This window comes from Agrilus planipennis, unplaced genomic scaffold (genome assembly GCF_000699045.2).
Source record: "Agrilus planipennis isolate EAB-ADULT unplaced genomic scaffold, Apla_2.0 scaffold16, whole genome shotgun sequence".
Classification (NCBI taxonomy): domain Eukaryota; kingdom Metazoa; phylum Arthropoda; class Insecta; order Coleoptera; family Buprestidae; genus Agrilus; species Agrilus planipennis.
In genome coordinates this window covers 1,940,820-1,961,646 of record NW_020438946.1, presented here as the reverse complement: position 1 = coordinate 1,961,646, position 20,827 = coordinate 1,940,820, and the positions used below count along the sequence as shown (strand labels likewise).

The following is a 20,827-nucleotide window of genomic DNA, read 5'->3' as shown; positions in this document are numbered from 1 at the left end:
ACGCTAGAGTAGACTCGCGAAAAGTGTATAAGACACTTTTAAGATCAACTAAATAGCTAAGCCCAAGGGAAGTCGTTCGGGGAGGCCCTCCCTAATTCCACAAGGGTGAGAAGAAACACACACGATAACGAAACGTTGAATCATGTAGAACTCGTAGGGTAAATGCAAAGCAAATTAGGAAGAATATGCAGTAAGCTAAGCGAAGAGGTAAGCAAGGTTAGACTATACTACAACTACTAAACGTGTTATTTCTACTACTACACTACTACTTCATACAAAAAAAAACAAAAACATCTACAATCAACAATTACTTCAAATAAAATGAACATAAATAAGCATGCAGAATAAAAACTAATTCAAATTAACTACAAATAACTACAAAAAAACATGCAAAATAAAAAAATTAATTTGAATAAAATCAACTTAATGAATTCTACTAGATGGAGCATGCAAGATAAAGAACTATTTCAACTACGGGGTCATCTTTGTCTTCTCCAGCGTCAATCTGAAACAGATACGGTAGTAATAGATTAATAAAGAGCAATTAAAATTAACTATTATCAAGTTTCTCACCTTAATTAACTGTAGACTGCAATCTCTCAATGTTTGCAGGTGTAAAAAGCAAACCAAATCCAGAATACCACGGCAGAAAGTCTGTTGTTCAAATAAGTTTCCAGTTGCTTCCACTCATCGGTTGAAAATTAACTGCATACGTTGCGAAGTGAAGACAAAAATTGCAAATGAAGACCAAGTCCAGAATAGACAACACCCATGTAGACATTGGCCGTTTCATACAGTCAAACTGAACTCATTTGTTCGATCATCTGCAGACATGGACAAAAAATATATTAATTACACTATTAAGTAAGGAAAGAATTAAACACACCCAAAAATAAGCACCAAAAAGCAAATAAAATTGCTGAATCATAATAAAATGGCGACAAACGTTATTGACACCATGACCATAGATAATGACATAAATATGGATAGTCATAGACGCACGATAATACGTCAATTTATACTCTCAACCATAGACATATAATAATAAAGCAGTATAAGTCGATGATCTCAACAATAGATTTTTAAAAAAATGAAATACCGTAGATACACGTTAACCTCAATTTATACTGTACAAAAGATAATTGTTTATTAGTAAGACATAGAGAGCAACTAATATGATGTCATGCATCCTCACCTTAATTAACTGCAGGAAGTAGCAGAAGTAGTAGTCTCCAAGTGTAATGGTCAAGCCAAATCCAAGAGGAAATCCACACTTGTTTCAGTCCTTTCCAAACTAATTTCCCGTTGCCTCCTTCTCGAAAGTTCAAAATTAACTCCATAATGTTGCAAAGTGAAGACATCAAAAGCATATATTACTTCAATAGCATCAAAATTAACTGCAATTCCTTCCCGTTTGTTGGATAATCTATACAAACGGGCATGAAAAAGTAATTAATTACCACTTTCAAAGCAAGTAAATCTGTAACATTCACACTGATGGAAACGTTAGCTCCACATTAATTCAGTTATGCTAATTCTGCCATTTCTGAAAAGTTGTCAAGTTGTCTAATGAAAGTAACAAACGTCTACGAAATTGTGGTCTGGGACCTCATTTACTGTTTTTAATTGATACTATTCCTTACCAGTTCATTCATTGTTATAAATCCTTCCTTTAGCAATGCCACACTGTCTCTGTTCCAAATGAAACAAAGGCACTGTCATGCTTTCTTTCGACACACGTGCAGATATTTTCTGGAGTGAATGTTCCTGTAAAATGAAATCTTATTGAAGAGTATTCACATATAATGGAGGCTCTCTAGAGGATGACGTGCATAATATAATGCTAAAGTTAATATCACATTAAATATAATATGTAATTGTGGCAAATAAATAAATATATATTTTAGTACGTATGCTCACCTAAATTAACTACAAGATCCTCCAAGATGAAAAAATTTGCTTTTCAGTGGCATCAGAATGAACATTCTTCCACTTTTAATTTATTGTCAATCTGAAAAAATAGAGAATAAAATTGAATAAACTACACCTTAAAATAATTAAAACACGAAATATAATGAAAATACGCACCGGAAAGTAACATTGCAAAATTTTAAAAATGGCGACGAAACGTCGCTTTTAATACAAAATGGCAAGATGAACAAAACGCATAAGATTCATAACATTTTTTTCAGGAGTATTCTTCTTCACTTCCACAGAAATTTTAATCGTTTTCTTCAAATTTTTGTTCTCTATGAATTCTCTTGACCGAATCCAGAATGTAGTGGTAGTGACGCTATAAACGCCAAAAGTATTTTCAGAAAAAATTTAAATAAATTCAAGTTAAGCAATACATACAATTTTAACAAAATAGTGATTATTACCTCGACATTTCATTATAAAAAGAAGTTACATAGATGTATGTACTATATATTCTTACCTTGGTTAGCTGCAGATTATAATGTTCTAAAATTCACACATGCAAAAAACAAAACAAATTTGGAAAGAAATAATGGCGTTTTAATGGTGAAGTTAGAAACAGGTGAAAGGAAAAATAATGGATGTGCATGTTATTAATGTACCATTAGTTATTAATCAAAATAAATATCTCTTATGTTCAAAATTCAATGATTTAATAATCCTAGTTCCTTAACTTTTTATCCTCTTACTCACGTTAATATATACAGAAAATTTAAAATAAATGCTCCATCTCTGCTGCTGTTTTTTGACATTTCTGAAATAATGTTAATAGATAGAAATTGTTCCCACTCGGGAGGGTACAGATTTAATGTATGTATATAAAATAGGGAAAGGGGGCACCGGTGCATACAGTACAAAACGCAAAGTAAATAAGTAATTGTGGTACAATAAAAGGATGTGATGAAACAGTTTCGGACAATAGTTATCTCTCTCACGATAGTGCGTAAGCGTGTCATGAAAGAGATAGCACTAGTCCGAAACCATACGCCATGTCCCTCATTTTTCGAGCCAAGAAGTTATTACAATGACATACGGCTAAGGCACGTCCGTGTTAATGTATGTCTATGATGATAGCCATATCACCATATGTAACAAGAAGCATTGGCGCTAACAAATTTAATCTTTTAAAATTACTAATTAATAAAGAGAAAACGTAACGAACGTAAATAAAAATATCTAAAATAAAATAAATCTTACGTCTAGGAAAAAAAATTAAAAAACCCTTTAAACACGAAAAAGCATGAAGAGCGTTCAAATAAGGAAAAAACAATATACTTATGTAACATTCGTTTTACACATGGATGCAAAACAGAAAATCTTAAGGTTTATTCAATAATGTTGTTCTACCTTTTTAATTGAATAGGTGTGCTTTAACAAATGATATTAGGAGGGTTTGATTACAGTAAAAATATAAACTTTGAAATTTATGTAAAATTTCAACAAAGTTGATGCCAAAAACCCTAATACCAGTAGGTTAGATTTATCGGAATAATTGAAACTATAAAATGTCACGTTTTCCAAATAAATTAGAGTTACTTAAAAACTATTACCGACGGATGTATGACTTTGGTGGAATTTTAATTTTGCGCCGACGATTCAATAAAATACCATTTATTCTCTACTTCAAATTAAAATTATTTTTAATACTTACTTGAGCAGTGGGCTATGGAAGAAAACGGAGACATTCAGTTATGGAAAGGCCACTTAGAGACATATTGGGAGCAGAAACAGGACTATCGGCAGATAGAGGAAAATTACATTTGTGTTCAAAGATAGTTTTCGGGAAATGCGAAGATTAGCTCAGGATAGGAAAGAGTGGAGATGCGTGTCCAACCAGTCTTCTTACTGACAAACCTCTGATGACGACGATTAACTGAGAAAGCTCTATTAAAATAAAAAAAGATTAAGAAAACTGGAAATGAAGAGCATGGGATAATAAAAACGCAAGAACAGAATAAATCGTCAAAATTGTCAGTATTTTTATGTGAAATTACATTATTTCATTTATTGTATTAATTTTTTTAAAGCATCAAAAAATATGGGCAATATTAGCGCGTCTGTACACTCTCTTGTAATATGATGTAACATAATATTTTTAGTATAACTAGGCACTTTAATATATTTTCTACCTACTCAGTATATTATTTAATGAAAAATTACTGGAAAATATTGATAGAAAAATGCATATCGTACATGCCATGCTCAAGACATTCATAACTATATACACATTAAAAGTTGCTTAAAACTGACAGTATAAATAACAGCTGCCTAATTAAACTTTGTCAAATAGACAACTAAAAGTACTTTACAAATAATATAATTCCATTTTCTAATTCTTAGCAATGTTTATCCCTATAGCTACTATTTGTATACTCATGAAAAATATTAATACTAATANTAATAATAATAATAATAATTGTAATAAAATACAAACAAACTGAAACTTAAATGGCAATTAATATAGAACTTAATGAAAACAGATGCTCAAAAAAATATTGCTGTAACAACGTATGAGCGGACTTGTAACTTTTATTGTTCTATAATTACTATCTCAGCAAAACGAAATTTTACTGCAAGCAATATTAAACAACAGACAATGTGACCGTTGCCGAGTGTCAGCACCAATCTGCCATATATGTAAACTCTCTGAAGAAAGCTTGTTCTTGTTCAGTTAAAAGCCTAGGATCTTTTGGAGGAGTCAGCTGAGGTTTTTCTGAAGTAAATTCTTCATCGAAATTACTTACATCCTCTAAGTGATTCTAAAATATCAAACAAATTACATTTTATTTTATATCATTTATAAGAAATGCCTAAAATTAGTTTTTCCAAATTCAAACGTAATTCTTTTAAATATTTGCATTAATACTCACCACTGTCGGTATGAATGGTGGTTTGACTTTACGATGAAGCAGATCTTCCCACCCTATGTGTCTGAAAAATGTCTGTTTCTTCACGTCTTCGGCATCTCTTTCACTCGAACCCAGTCTTCTTTCTGGATTTTTTCTTAATAGCTGCATAAAAACATTTCCAGCATTTTAAATCGTAATACACTAAAACTAACTTACCCTTCTCATAATAGCAATGGATTCCAATGATAAAAATCGAGGATAACGAACTTCATCGTTTACAATTGAGTCAAAAACTTCCTCTTCATCATCACCAGGGAATGGAGACTAAAAATTAAGTTTTAAGTACTTTTCTTAAAAAAAAAATCGTTCTTTGGTGTACCTCTCCAACAAGCATCTCAAATATCAGAACTCCTAGTCCCCACCAGTCTACTGCCCTTGTATAGGAAGTCTCAGTGAGAACTTCAGGGGCCAAAAATTCAGGAGTTCCGCAAAAGGTTCCTGTTCTATCCCCAAAACCCATTCCTTCTTTACATAAACCAAAATCTGCAATCTTCACATAACCCTCAGTATCTAACAATAGATTGTCTAGCTTCAAGTCTCTGTAAATAATTTTGTTTTCATGCAAAAACTGGAGGCCCAGAACAACGCAAGCAGCATAAAAAACCGCCCTGGGCTCAGTGAAGACGTCTGCGTGAATATGCATCATCAAATCCCCACCAGCCGCATATTCCATAACAAAACAAACATGGCCATCAGTTTGAAAACAAGCAAATAGATTAACCAAAAAGGGGTGACGAATCGAATTGGCAACTTCGAAAATGCGTTTCTCCGAAAGTAAAGACTCGACTTCGTCTCGAGCTATTATGTCTCCCTTCTTGAGAGCCTTGATTGCGAAATATTCACCTGTATTGCGGTACTGAGAAAGAATCACTTTACCAAAATGACCTCGTCCCAAAACGCTGATTAATTTGAAATTTTCAATAGTCATTCCACTATACTGAGAATGACGTCTGGACTCATACGCGCTGTCCCTGTAACTTAGTTCGCGAGCTGCTGGACGACGTACAACATTAGCTGGGTCGTAAAGAACCTAAAAGAAGAACCATATGTTATAAAATAGCAATTATACAATTATTTTGGTCGAGGGTTATATTACATTCGTTTTCATGGAAAAAAATGAAAATGTAAATAATTATAATGATGAAAATGTGATTAACATTTATGATGAATTAAAGATGTAGACATGTAAAAAAGTAAGCTGTCTTAAAAATTTGGTGCTTGGTGAAAACTAAATGAATACAAAATGCGACCGTTTCATTTCTAAAGTTGAGAAGGTCAAAACACAAAAATTGAAAACCGTTGAAAAAATGGGAAGTATACACATTTTGGACGCTATCCATTTTTGGTACACCAAATAACGTCAAATTTGGTAAAAATAAATATATGTAGGAACACGGAAATACCTACCTAGATTATTTTTCAAAAAAATTTCAAAATTTAGTTATTAAAAAAGCATTTTAAGTCAATTTTAGAAAACTTTCTCTAAGCAAATAATTATGTTTCATAATTATAAAAAATATATATGTAAACAGGAGACTGTTAGTACTGCAGGTAATTATTCATTGAAATAATAAGATAATTTCATAATCATGGTTATTCATGTTTTAAAAAAATTACGAATGCATACAACTAATAACTGTGTATTAATACCGGAAGACAGGGTTAGTGGATAGAGAAGAAAATGATTATTAAAGTTAGTGATTTTCCCCAATTTACTACACAGTGCGTATGTACCTCGTCCTCAGGAAATTCGACCAAAGGTTCAGGACTGGGGGGCGCCAGTGGCTCGAGGGGTGATGTGTCAGGGGTTGTAGGTACGGAAGGCAAAAAGAGTGGCCCAACGCGTACTACCTCACGCTCTTCGACATTCAAAAAATCGAATTCTCTCAGTGCAGCGCTCTGAAATGTGTCCTGGTGTCGGAAAAAACAAACTAAACCACAAACCTCCCTAAACTAAACCTACTTCCAAACTACATGTGCTAGAAATAAAACACATAATACTATCGAACGTAGAAATTTCTACAATATTTACAAAAGAAATGGGTAATAAAAGTAACATTTCATATTAGACAGTACGAAAAAGGCAGTTACAAAATGCACCATTAAAATATTGTAATTATTGCAAAAAAATGCTTATTTGGCGATATATAGAAAAAAAATTCTCTTAATGTTTTCATATAACATTTAAAAATTAATTTTACGATTTTTTAGTTAAAAAGATTTTCAGCAGAAATAATCAGCGAACGACAAATTAAGCTGTAATATACGAATAAATAGAGAAATAAATAATCTATTGCCTTAAAATTTAAAAGGCTTTTCAAAACTCTAAAAGCTACTCAGAAATTTCAGTTCAAAAGTTCATTTTTCTTATTTATAATAAAGATTTCCGTACTGTCTATCAAAACTAACCATTCTTCATATGTACATGAATACTAATACCATTTTGATCTACTTTTGTGGTATATGTGCAAGTATGTGTATTTTTGGTAAAAGAAAGAAGCTGTACATACGAAACACTAATATTAACCTTTAACCTGTTATTTTATGTTTTTCTTTTTTTTTTTAACTCAAAAACGAAACCATCCTTTAACATTTTTTTTATAGTACAATCGAGTTTATTTATGAACTGAATATAAAAATCCTACCTCATCCAAGTCCAAACGGGGCGGAAGAGGTGGAGGAGTTATAGGAGCCTTCTTTTTAGCAACAGGTGGCGGTGCAGGGGGCAAAGGAGGAGGTGTTTCTGGAGGCAAGGCAGAAACACCTAAATCCAGAGGTCTTTGACCTCCCAAACCTCCCACCTGAGGATCTGGAATTTCACCTGGAGTTTCCGGTTTATCTTCTTCTTGAACTTCATCCTGAACCTATTAGAAGTAATACACATTACAGCAACGAATTTTTTAAAAGAATAGAAGTAAAAATTAATTCACCTGTGGTTCGGGTGGACTTGGCGGAGGGACTACGCGACTCTGTTGAATTCCCGGAGACGACCTTTTCAACAGCCGACCCCAGGTGGCAACATTTATGTTCATTTGGGTTGCTCTTGGAAAATTTTTCACTTCCTGCTTAAATATTTTTCTTTGTCTCTGAAGTTTGGGTCTTCTAGAGATCATCGGGTTCAGAAACCGAATCTGTTTAAACATAAAAGGAGTTATAACGTGAACACATTCCGAAAGTGTTTTATACAATTCACCTCCGCAAAGAGTAACCCTTGAGGCTCTAATTGTAACGCCATTCCATGACGAACATCGTCAATGAACTCCTCCAAACGTAAGAATTTCACAGCGCATAAAGATCGCCAATCTCTCCAGTAAATGCCTATTTCTAGTTCTCTAGATTTATCTAGTTCTATTGAAAATCTATAAAGTTAATAAAAAGAAGCGTTATTTACACCGTTATATGAAAAAGTCTTTTAAGATAATATTATAAAATATTTTAGTTTTAACGCGGAATTTATTGTTTTTTAATTTGTAACTGTCAAGTGTACCTTTGATCCCATGCTTGTTGAGAGCAAAGTCTCCAATTCGTTTGAGCAACAGTTTGATTGTCCAGTTTTATTACAGCCATTATTTCATTACTTATTTCATCTTTCACATTATAGCTTTTCGATGAGCTGCGACCAGTCACTCCCTTAACAAATGACCGTAAGTCCGATGGGCTTGACGTAACATCTTTATCGCGCCTGGACCTTCCTGGCACATCCTCCAACAAATCCTGACATCCCATCAATCTCACCTCCAGAATCCCTACAAAACATTTACTTAATGTTAAACACTTTGTTAAATAAAAATACATCATAAATACAAAGTTTTCTCACTAGTCATAGGTTATATATATAATACAAAAGATAAATAATTATACTGCAAATTTTTATACACATTATAGTCATAAAGCACCTTGCAAAAAAATGCTGCAACCGCCTTCTACAAAGGAAGTATCAAATTAAGAGATGATCAGAAAACATGTTGACCCTTTACTAAACAAAGGATATGAATAATCAAAACAATTAAAAGTCGCTCACCTGTTACTGCTGCACATCTGCCAAACGACGAGAAGGAAGAGTGCAATATTTTGTTTCCGTCCGGGGGTTCCCTAAAGGGCTGCAAGCTAGTATACTGCACCGGAACTGGACTGGCCGCTTGCACGTTCTGCAATTCGTGCTTTAACTGAATAGCGGCAGGACTCTCCGCGGGTAATTCTTGCCTACGAAGCTCTAAAGATTTCCTCAGCAGGTCCAATTTTTTGCTACTTGCTGACAAACTGGACTGAGCCTAAACAAACAAATTTGTACATTCACTGTTATTATATCATGCTGAGAATATCAAGTGCAGTATTTTTAAGATAATAAAAATACAAATAATTTCAAATAAAATCGAAAATCAGCAATTATTTTTACTAATTTAATCTTTTTTTATATAAATATACATTGAAGTGGTTTGACATTCGTAAAAATAATCTATTTTAGAACTTATTTTCAAATAGCGTATATAAAATTAAATTTAAAAAAATGAACTTGGCCAACTCAAGCAGTTTAAATAAGGATAAAGAAAAATTTCCGAATCAAAACGTAAAATTTCCTATGAATTGCTAAAAGTAATATATATCTGTTAATGAGTAAAAATCAGAATTACCTGATAATTTAATATCTTTTCATATAATATAAATTACACTGCATCAGCGTATACTTCCTTTTAAGAAAATAACAAAAATTGGTAAAATAACGGTTTACAATTAAGAATTTATAAAATCTCTTCATTTAAAAAAAATGTGTACCGCAGAAAACATTTTCCAAAAATGTGTTCAGTACAACCATAAAAACAAATCCAATTAAATCTAATGACTTCATTGCATTCGTTAAAATTGTATCAGCTTTAGTAAATGTCAGAATTTATGAATGAATATTAAAATTAATAATACCCCGGGGTCAACGTCCTGTAATGTACGTTTCGTCATAGTTTCTAATATTATCCATAGTGTTGAATCACGCAATAAAAATATATTTTTAACTACACTCGGCATTTAAAATAACCAAAATCATCTAACGCATCATCTAAAATTAAATTCGATACTATATCAAATTTCCTAACGATAAGTTAAATGGTTGCTACTAATACAATAATTATGAACAGCTAAATACAAATCAAATAGCGCGGTAAACGTCATCTGTAGTACTTTATCATTAATAGAATTCAAAAATGTTCATTAGAGAATAGAAGTCCATAAAATATCAAACTTGTCGAACTGAAAGATCGTGCAGTGGCCAGTATCCATCGCGATTTAGACCTTCATGAGTCTCAGCAAGTCGTGAACAGTTCCAACAAGCACAGGGCCAATTGTACCTGCTGATTTAGACTAGGGTTGATGTCAGGCCGGTTTTTTATTAACCCTCCGGGGTCAACATCTAAGACAGTCCAATTTCCTTACCGTTCTCCAGACAACAAAGTTACCGAATTCAGAAAAGCTACCACGAATAAAACAAAGAAGTCCACGATCGTAAGCATTTTGTTGAAACTGCCAAATGCTGATCGAAATTTCAATTTTGTAGAGTCTTCCCCAAACAGTTTCGGTAGAACACCCACCAACTCTACCTACTGCCTAGAGACAGCGTTTTGTGAAGTACCACAAACGGCGTGGTAAACGCCATCTGTGGTACAATGTACATTTAGTGGAATTGAATATGTTCAACAAGGTCCATTTGCGTTGATGGATATCTCTTCCATCATGAACTATTCATCAACGTAAATAGACCATGTTGAACATATTGTATTCCACAGATGGCGTTCACCACGCTGTTTGTGATATTTCATAAAACGCTAGAAACAAGAAATCAAACCATAGACTGTTATCTGTTGATGAATAGTCAGATTTATTGCTTACTTATTTTACAGGATTGTAGTTTCATCTGCTTCCTTTCCGGGATTCACCAAGCCTTATACATTTATTGTGCATGAAGGTAGAATTTATACGTTTGTTGTAGGTTCTTGCCTTACTATCTCGCAATACATGAGTGATAGAGATCGGGAACGCCAGAAACACCACAAAAGATAAAACGTTATCAAAAAGTTTTAATCTTATAGCATTTTTTTTTAATTTAAATCATACTACTATAGTTTAGATTCCTTAAAAAAGTAATTTTAGTGATCCCAAAAATCACCCCTCCCCCCAGGGCTGGTTTTCTGTTAACAAAAAAGTGGCAACCCTACTTCAGACAGCATCTTATGAATTACTATTACAAAGGTGGTAAACGTTACCGGTAGTATATTACCACCTTTAGTGGAATTAAAATAAGGTTCAATAAGGTCCATAAGGATATTAACTTATCGAACGAAAAAATGCGTGTTTACAATTACACTTTTCCTTATTTTTAATCACACATTCTTACTAAAGATAAGTAACAGAAAAAATCATTTCACATGAAAAATTTCGATCAGGTACATACATATTTCTCCCGTAAACATTTTTGAGTTTCAGCTTTAAATATATATTTCTCATATCATGAATCCTAAATCTTAAATGTATACAATTGTTGTGCGTTATGAAATGGTGTAGAACAAAAAATATAATAAAACAGTTAAATATTTATTTAAACCTTATTGTAACATCAAATTATGTATGTGTATAATGTGAAACCGTTTTATAAAAGAAATAGAAAGATTAGGTAATTATGGTATAAGTAGATAGACATAGGGTTATATTTAAATTCCGATCCGATCTTAACCCTTTACAATAACAGAAATATTATTCAATATTCAGTAATGTCAAAAGAAAAAATATTCTCATCCATTTCTCTCAAAATAAATTCAAAATCAAAAAAAATATTTGTTATTTAGGTGCTTTTAAAAAACAAATGGTGTTACAATTTTACAATATACATGCAATAATTAATACTAACATTCATAAACAAATAATACGGTTTATCACAAATATCTATAGAAAGAAGTAACACCTAAAACATCATTTATATATAAAACAATATGTCGTGGAATTTGTTTTTATTTTAGTATACTGTTATTACAAATTTAAATGAAACAATTAAACAAATTACAAANTTAAACAAATTACAAATAATATATAAAAAATAATTATTTTAATAACGATTAACAAAAAATGTTAGTATATTACTTTTATATAAGTCAGGCATTTGCAATACAAAAAAATTTAATCAGTCTTTTAAATTTAATTGGTGTTGTATAGGAATTAGTGTAGATTAAAAAAAAAGCATTAAATTAAAAGCAAAAAAAAGCACAAAACTATTTCAAATGACCAGTTAGGGAAGTACATTATTTTTCAGCCGATTTTGAAAGTCTTTTTTTACTTATTTAAACATTACATAAATAACTCCTTTTTTTTCTTCAACTCTTTAGAAGCCACTAAATTCAGAACATTAAAACATCATAAACCGTCAAAAACCTTTTTTAAATGATTTTATGTTATGTACTACTTTCTTTTAGGAAAATCCTGAATCCGCTGATTTGTTTTTGAGACTTTAGTGTCTATGCTGAATTACTCAAAATAAATTGTCACATCAAAAATGAAACGAAGAAAAGAATTACGAGTCTCTCGGTTGAGAAGCATGTCGATTTTGTTTCCAGTTCATTAAAAAACCATCTCTGGAAACGTCACCGGTAGACATGGCGCGGCCCCGAGTTCCCAAACTTTCAAAAAACCTTTTGCAATGGTCACACGAACAATGAGGATTTTTCGCAGGTCCTATATGATGTCCCGGTTTTTTAAAAGCATCTACAACCGAACCAAACCGTTTCGCAACACTTCGAGGATCGGTGTACACCCCAGGCAGAAGTGTAAAGGGCGCTTTAAGGGTAGGATCGAATTTTAGACGTTGCTGGAAAGCTACAAAACTGGGGGTTCGTAATGGTGGCGCACTACCGATTGCATACGTCGCAGGTGACACTAACACTTGCGGTCTATCTGTGGTTTTATTGCTTTCTTTACTGGCTCTTCTCACAGTGACATCACGTTCTAATTTTTTATCATCATCTTTGTCAAAAGTCCAGCCTCGCTCTGAAGAACTGGAATCGCTTTCTGTTTCTTCTTTTGTAAGACTTTTGTCACTCATCCGGCTGTTAAAATAATCCTTCATCTTTTGCTGTTGGATGATGTGTTTCTTTTCCAATCTAGGCGTCTTTCTAATCGTTGGTTTCTCGCTCTTGTTCTTCCAAATTTCTTCCATGGTCTTGATCCTCCTCCTGTCTTCCGAATTGGCATACTCAAAACTGTCACTAGGTTGCAAACTGGCTTGACTGGAATTGTCCAATGATTTTCCCTTTCCATGGGTTTGCTCTTCAGTACTAGACAATCGCGATATGCCTATTTTATGCAACTGTTGGCGTTTCTTCTTTAAGTTGTCGATATACTCAAAACTGTCACTTGGTAAAATAGCTGAAGAATTTTGCTCTAATTCGGGAGCCTCTTCGATGCTGTCGGTACTTTTCTGACATCGTAAACTACGCGGAATAAAATCGGTGCTTTCTGCATTAGCTAAACTGGATTTACTAAACTTTAAGCTGTCAATATCAGAAAAGGTATCTTTCCAAGAAGTATTTGCGATTGAATCATAATCGTTGTCAGGCACAGCACAGCTGGATGTGGAATATGCGGACCAAGATAATGGAAACCCTGAGGCAAAACTGGACAAACTGGGAAAGCGAGAGTATGAACTTATTCTAGATGGATATGCAGTGCTAATGTCGTCGTCGTTATCAGTATCTTCTTGGGCCTTTCGACTTTGATCTATATGAAGGTCGTTTATCATTTTGTGTGGCAAGGCTTTATCCGAAGCTTGGGCATGCGTTACTCGCATTCGTTCGTTCTCGAATACAGTTTGAGGAGTTGAGGTACTTTTATTTTCACTCTCGAATTCCGAACTAGATCCGCTTTCTATGTCTGTTCCGGTACAGTACACATCGATATGTACGGTACGTGGTTTTTTGCTGGGCTCGCTAGATTTCGAGTCGGTCGATGCGGTGGTCGATTTCTTCTGTTTCGTTACGGGAGTTCTTCTTTTGACCTTTGCCGAATTCGACGTTGCGACTTTCTTTGAAGACTGATTAAATTGCAAGAACAAAAAAAAAACGTTTGAAAACACCAAAATGACAAAACGAAGAGGATGATACATGTGGGTCTAAAACTCTTCCTACGTTTTAAACCGCGAAATGCGTACAACGATATTCCAAATATAAAAATTGTACCAGATTACAGTGGACCTCCGGTAATCCGAAAAACAGTTTACAGGGCAGTGTCGGATTAGCGAATTTGTCGGATTATAGAGTACTGCCTAAGAACCCCTAACACTAAACAATGAACGCACGCTAGACCGCACCGCTATCTTCATCACATGTAGTCAAATTCAAACTAAGCGATCAGAATTAAAGCAATACTCTACGCGTCGAGCACAATAGTGGTGGTGCGTGCAAGTTATAACTTGTTCAATCATGCATTAGCGAAGATTGTCAAAAAAATATTCAATACATAATAAATAATAGACCATGTCGGATTACAGGGGGTGCCGGATTAGCCAGAGGCCGGATTATCGGGGGTCCACTGTATTAGCAAAAGGAATACACAATCAATTTTTCTAAAATTAAAAAATAATAGACACTGTTTTATTAAGCTTACCAGTTTTGTAATAAAATTCAGAAAAGGTCCAAAAAATATTTGAAGGCGCACGTAGTGATGGTTTGGCCCACAATATCTCAACCAAATTAAAAACAAATTCATTTTCTGTCTCTTTCTCTATTGCATAAAGACGATAACAATGAAGAAGGAATTGCACGTCGCTTATCGGTACAAGTTGTGACATCTTTTAGAGAAGAGGTAATTTAATTGTAAACAACGCATAACTAGTAATTTACTTACTACAGTAATGAATTTGTTTTAAATAAAATTTTAACACATGCGAATTATACATATACCTCATTGGGTTCGAGACTATCGGGTGTATAAGCGACTGACGAATCCGCGCGATAATAAATAGGTTCAGTCTTGGTCCTGGTCGCATACATCGCCCTTCTTCTGGCATTTTTTTTGGCATTATCATCCCTAACACCAAAACCGCTCGCTGGTATCAAAGGTGATGTACATTTATCTACCACTTCCGTAGTTTGCACACAAGCATCCTTCAACTTCCCAATCACTCTGTTGTTGTTCAAGAAACTTTGTCCACTGGACGACGCGGCTGTGTACGTGTACGTATTCGCTCTTGAAGGTCTTTTGCTACTGGGGCACGTTGAGGTTGTCTCATCCTCTTCCGCGGTCTCTCGAAGAGGAGAGAACCTGCTGGCGCTATCCTCGCGATAAGTGGAATGATGACACCACGGATCGCCGCATCCGTAAAAGCTGCTGTTACTTCCCGCGCCACATCTGTTATCTGACTTTGCGTTTGGGGTTTGGCATCGCAAACTGTGAGTCCTGGTGCAGTGACTGCCGTCGTCAGTCGAAGGTTGTTGATCCTGGTGGAAAGTGGTAGACAGGACGATGCTGCACGTGCTCCTGCAACGTCTGTTGTACGGTTGTTGAACGGGTTTCCTCGGCAAACTGCTGCTGGCGAATGATGTGGGAGACAGCAGTTCACTGCTGTATCCCGAATCTTTCTGATAAAATTTCGGCTGTGATTCCGCATTCCTTCTAGGCGGAACCGAGGTAAAAATGATATTGCCTTTTCTATATTCTCGGCTTTGTTCTTGTTGTTGAAAAGGATTCTGCTGTGGCTCTGTGGAACTGTTCCATTTCGTTTCGGAAGCTAAAGGATCGGATGTCCACGTGTAAACCATTCGAAGTGAACCGTTTTCATCCCTTTCGGTGCGAGTTTGAGGTGTCGGAGTCAGGTCGTTTATGCCCGGATGGGTTATGGTAACATGTGCGTGAAGTGACCATTCTTCAGGTCTATCCGTCATTTTAACATTATCTCACGTGTTCGCAATGTCAGTTATTATTATTAGTTGAATTTCTCGGAACAGATGTGACACCATTCTACGTTTCGGCCGATTAACTAGCATCCAGTCAATCGAAAAAGGAAACTACCGTCACCAAACGAAGCGACCGGAGAAACAGATAAGATTTTCGTGAAAATTTTAACAAGAGCGCATTCTTCTCAATCACATCACCCACTGCACGAACTGTAAACACGATTATTTTAAGAAAAGCGTCCCGTCTTTGGATCGTGTAAGCGGGGATTTTAGCAATGTTGCCGAGGCCACTGCGTATAATGTAATACTATATAAACGAGGAGGCTTACAAACCACAGCCGCCCAAGACCGACCGACGATCGGACGTTTTTAAATTTGGCAAAGAAACGAAACCTATTTCTGGCACAGCTGAATCCTTAAGTTACATGAAAAAACCTCCGCGCTGCACTCTACAACGCTAATAAACGACATTTTTTAGTTTTCACGACCAGCCAATTTTCGTTTCATGTGTCAACACTGGCGATGTATTTATGTCAGGACCTGAACATACACATTTCCACCTGTGCAATGCCGCAATCATTAACATAACTCACGGAAACGTACGAAATCGCAAAATTGGACGATGGACAATTTAGGTCCTAATTAAAATAAAAAATATGCTTAATAAAGACACCGTGCAAGTAGAATTTGATTGTCGATTCTGCTAAAGAAAAGTTTACTACAACATGGTGACGTAAAATACGCACGATATCCACCTTACATTCCGTAGTTGGCGCAGCAAGGTGTTTCAGTTTTGGTAGATAAAATCGCGTATTTGATTATTCCCTTTTTAAATAAATTCCTACCTGGATATGTACCTTCAACAACCTTAATTATCTACTTATTGTTTTGGAACGTTTTAGTTTTATTTTACGATTTTTTTAAATTTTATTAATCTAATAATTTTTTATTTCAGAATATGGTAAAGAATGTTCGTCGATACCAGTGAATAAACTTTAACAAATCTTCCAAGATAATTTTAACCCAAACACCCCTCCTTTTGCAAAGTAAAGGAATCCTAGAAAAAGGATTTTTTAAAATTCAACCCCAAAAGAGGTGAAAAAGCGGTCCGAAGTTTGATGTTTCGATCAAGGTAGAACCCGAGCCGCTAAGTCAGGCAGATTGAAATTTTGCATGAAGATTCCTTATACATACAACAATATCAACCATTATAAAATTAATTTTCAAAATGCCACCCTTAATATGATCGAATACCACGCGCACGAAGTCGCGATCAAGAAAAGAAGGTTAAAAGTATTTGTAGGTACGAATGGTTGTTTCATTCCTACCAACTACTAATGCTGATGGTAGAAGGCCGATTCCTTGCGGAAGGTAGGCGAATGGCCCTCTTAAAATCGTAGGAATGGAGGGGTGAGTGACAACGATTAGACAGATGAAATAAAAACAGAAGACAATGAATGATTATCTGAGGATTTGCCTAAGTTCAGTGATGGCTAAAGGTATTTATGTGCAGTAGAATCCGCTTATAATGACATCGAAGGAAAATGACAAACACGCCATACTATGCGGGCGTCATACAAAGCATGGTCTTTGGAAATAAACAACTTTCTATTTTGGTTAGTTATTTAGTTTAATAGAGAGAAAAACTACAAATTGTATAAATTTATTAACAGAAAAAGAAAAAGAACGATGAATTGTAATACCAATATACATAAGAAGGGTCAGAAAAATGAACTAAAATGTTATTATTAACCATTCGGGTCACTATAGCCGGATATTATTTCTTGAGAATCAGTCATAATAAACGATATGTCATTTTAAACAGAGTCAGTATATTCAAACTTTCCTATAGAGAATTTAATATGAAAACCGAACTTAACACTGCAATTAGTTCATATTAAACGGTTGGTCAATATAGGAGGAGTCATAATAAACGAATTCCACTGTATTCGACTTTTTTTTTTTTTTAAAATGATGCTGCGATTTGAATTGCGTATAATAAAATATCACTACAATTAGCTTGCCACTACTATAAAATAATATACGTAATAATTTAGAAACCTAATCTATCCGTAGAAAGGTAATAACAAATAATATGGGATCCATTTTTCCCCACTGCGTAAAACCGGAGTCTTTCGAGGCAAATTCAGACCAATGAGATGAAATTTTTAGACTTTTTCGACGATATTTTATAAGAAAATAATTTCCAAAAAATTTACGTGGATAAGTATTTCAATATATGTACATATATGTAGCTGATTAAGTAATAACTCTCCCCGTATTACGCAGAACTTCTAACGAGAGAAAAATGGGAGTTCTGTACTTTGTCATCACGTGTTTGGACAACGGCCAGATCACGATTGCAGTAAACGAAAGGGTAATTACTATCTCACGCACACACATGTCTCCACACAGAGAGAACAAAAGATTCAAACCCGGAATAGGAATCATTTCAGATCAGATGGATGATGTACATAAGAACACGTACATGGAGCACAGACACGACATGTGTACACATTAAACAAAACAAAGTCTATTTCTAAAACATCCGCACTTGCTCTCGATAACGACATAAGGAAAGAGGAAATTGAACGGATTACGAAATGTGTACCATACGTTGCTTCTTGTTTAAAATTAATTAAAGGGGACAAGAACGTGTAATCGATTACAGTTGCCAGCGTTTTTGTGTCAATATTTGTAGGAAATCTCAAAATTTCTTCTTCATTTTAAATCGACAGGATTCCATTAAAATCTATGCGATACGACGATTCAATTGCGCCCCAAAGGAACACGTACCATAGTAAACAAGGTTTATGTTAAATAGTACAAATTATAATGAAACATTCAAAAGGATATGACCACGATAACTTTTTAGCAGCGCTTTCAGGGTTTGTCTAGGGCGCCTCTAATGCCTTTTACAGTCCTGCATACACCTGACAATCAATACATTGATTCCGACAACTCTCAAGTATGCCCGCGGCAGGGACCGACCGATGGCAGGTAACCTTTTTACAATAAATCATATCCTGAGTGACACATATTTGCCTGCTTAACAATAGCAATTTCACAATTTTCGAGAAGAATAAAGACCCTTCCGGAAAATTCGGTAACAATATAAATAGGGCTTTGGATGACAGCCGGGGTCAATTACTTACTACATGAACAACTAATCAGCGATACACATAATTAAACAGTGCGAATTACAGGCGAATACCGAGTGATATAAATAATACCGTGGGATATAAATAAGAAGTAATTGAAGTGTTTAGTGAGTGCTACTGTGTAATATAAATATATGTAGGTAATATAAATAGTCGTTAAATAAATAAAATAACTAACTAGAAAATTCGTTACAATATTATACGTTAACCATGTGTCTTGCTATACAACCAAGTATTTAACTTTAGAATTATGCTGTAAACAGTGTCGACCAATAATTCGAAGGGATATTTATTTTTACCATTTTTCTAACGAAATAAAATTCGTATTTAGAAAAGTAACCGTTACACAATTACACTTTATAAATAAACAAACATCAACTTTATCTATTATCATTACAGTACATTTATCGACATATACGCAAACACGTACGGACATCGTTGTTCTTGCTTCTCGCTTATAATAGACTTGTCTTTTTGCTGAATAAATAAAACAAAAGCAACACGTTTGCATAGAGTTCGCACATTGAATCACCGTCCAGGTTAATGACATTTAAACGCGTGTATTTGTATACAACTTATAAGGTGGGCGTGTTAAAAAAAAACGTACAAGTGTAGTCGTAATAATTAATTATATGCCACGAAACCAAATTAAAATACGTATCCGTTGTAAGCGTACTGACAGGGGCGTCATGACGTGAATTGCAGTCATGGCACAATCCGGGGCTACCTACATGCGATTTTCCCTAGCCACGAAAAGATAAATATTTATTTACCATTCCCCTGCCGAAAGTATTAGGCACTATGTTCTTCCCTGATTTCAAGGACGAAAGCTCAAATTCTCTTTCGGTTATGAAATGACATTTACTTCTCACTAAGAAAGGATTTGGTAAAGGTGGAGATTAAGCCCCTACCTACGATGCCCTTACGATTAGAGTATGTTGTAAAGCATGGGTAAAAGTCTAGATGATGGCCCCCACCCCTTCAGGGGTGGGGGGATCGAAAGAAGAGGTCTCCCCACCACTGTATCATAAAAAGTTATGGGGGTTCAAAGTTAAAAAATATGCCAATTTTTATACATTTCTAGGCATGTAAATATTTATATAGTCATTCTTCAACAATATTCAAAGGTAAAACTAATGGAAAAATACATAAAAATATTGNATACATAAAAATATTGAGGAAGTTATATAAAACATTTAGAGATTTAAATATCTTTATCAATAGGGTAGGTTAGGTTAGGTTCTTTCGATCCCCCACCTCCACCCGCTTGAAAATATTTTTTTTTATTGAATTTTATATGAATTATGGTGTATGAAAATTGTCAAAATAATCAACTTTCGAACCCCATAACTTCTTATGGGGGTGAGACCACCGCAAGTTTTTATGGGGTTTTACTCAGGTGACCACCCTCTTTCGATCCCACCCACCCCACCTCCAAAGGATCATCTAGACATCTCTACCCGACTGGAAATTAGTTCAGAGAACCCGGATTATGATCAGATGCGGATCACATTTTCCGTAATACGGGCACCTGATCAGTTTCTAATCAGAGTACAGTACTCTATCCGTTGATCCATCGATCTAATCAGTTTCTGATCAGAGTGCAGTACTCCATTCCTTGATCTGGTCATGCGATCAGAAATTGATCAGCGCACAGTACTCTGTCTGTTGATCCAACCATCTGATCAGAAATTGATCATAGTAGAGTATCCTACCCTTAATCCAGTCATCTGACCAATTTCTTATCACAATCTAATGCTACAAATTCTAACTGGACTGAACTGGATCATAATACAGAACTTTATTTTTTACCTGATTTATTCTGTATGCAATATTGTTCGTCAAACAATGAACA

The 20,827-nt window shown here is 34.7% G+C and overlaps 2 protein-coding genes and 1 long non-coding RNA gene across 5 annotated transcripts in view; all 3 read right to left on the bottom strand.

Annotated features, from left to right (window-relative positions):
- Positions 1–466: 466 nt before the first annotated feature.
- Positions 467–2,606, bottom strand: LOC108744680. Its single transcript, XR_003231154.1, has 6 exons — positions 2,089–2,606; positions 1,921–2,011; positions 1,644–1,767; positions 1,196–1,426; positions 574–824; positions 467–505 (listed from the first exon to the last, which is right to left on the bottom strand). It is a non-coding gene; the product is annotated as an uncharacterized LOC108744680 (long non-coding RNA).
- A 1,321-nt stretch (positions 2,607–3,927) lies between these two features.
- The window catches only part of LOC108744655 (serine/threonine-protein kinase N), a 73,509-nt gene continuing 56,609 nt past the window's right edge, over positions 3,928–20,827 (bottom strand). For 2 of the 3 annotated variants that reach the window (XM_018480521.2, XM_025974688.1), the window contains exons 5-14: positions 8,908–9,157; positions 8,374–8,632; positions 8,080–8,245; positions 7,817–8,017; positions 7,532–7,750; positions 6,621–6,785; positions 5,206–5,916; positions 5,043–5,150; positions 4,848–4,988; positions 3,928–4,736 (exon numbers count right to left, since the gene is read on the bottom strand). In XM_018480521.2, the coding sequence (XP_018336023.1) occupies positions 4,593–4,736; positions 4,848–4,988; positions 5,043–5,150; positions 5,206–5,916; positions 6,621–6,785; positions 7,532–7,750; positions 7,817–8,017; positions 8,080–8,245; positions 8,374–8,632; positions 8,908–9,157 (2,364 nt within the window). In that variant the 3' untranslated portion in view covers positions 3,928–4,592. The remainder of the gene's footprint in view (positions 4,737–4,847; positions 4,989–5,042; positions 5,151–5,205; positions 5,917–6,620; positions 6,786–7,531; positions 7,751–7,816; positions 8,018–8,079; positions 8,246–8,373; positions 8,633–8,907; positions 9,158–20,827) is intronic. The other variant, XM_025974689.1, reaches the window with a different exon arrangement.
- Positions 12,238–16,681, bottom strand: LOC108744656. The gene is made up of 2 exons (XM_018480523.1): positions 14,819–16,681; positions 12,238–13,950 (listed from the first exon to the last, which is right to left on the bottom strand). Exons 1-2 carry the CDS (start codon positions 15,797–15,799, stop codon positions 12,436–12,438), a joined length of 2,496 nt encoding a protein of 831 aa, XP_018336025.1. The 5' UTR covers positions 15,800–16,681; the 3' UTR covers positions 12,238–12,435.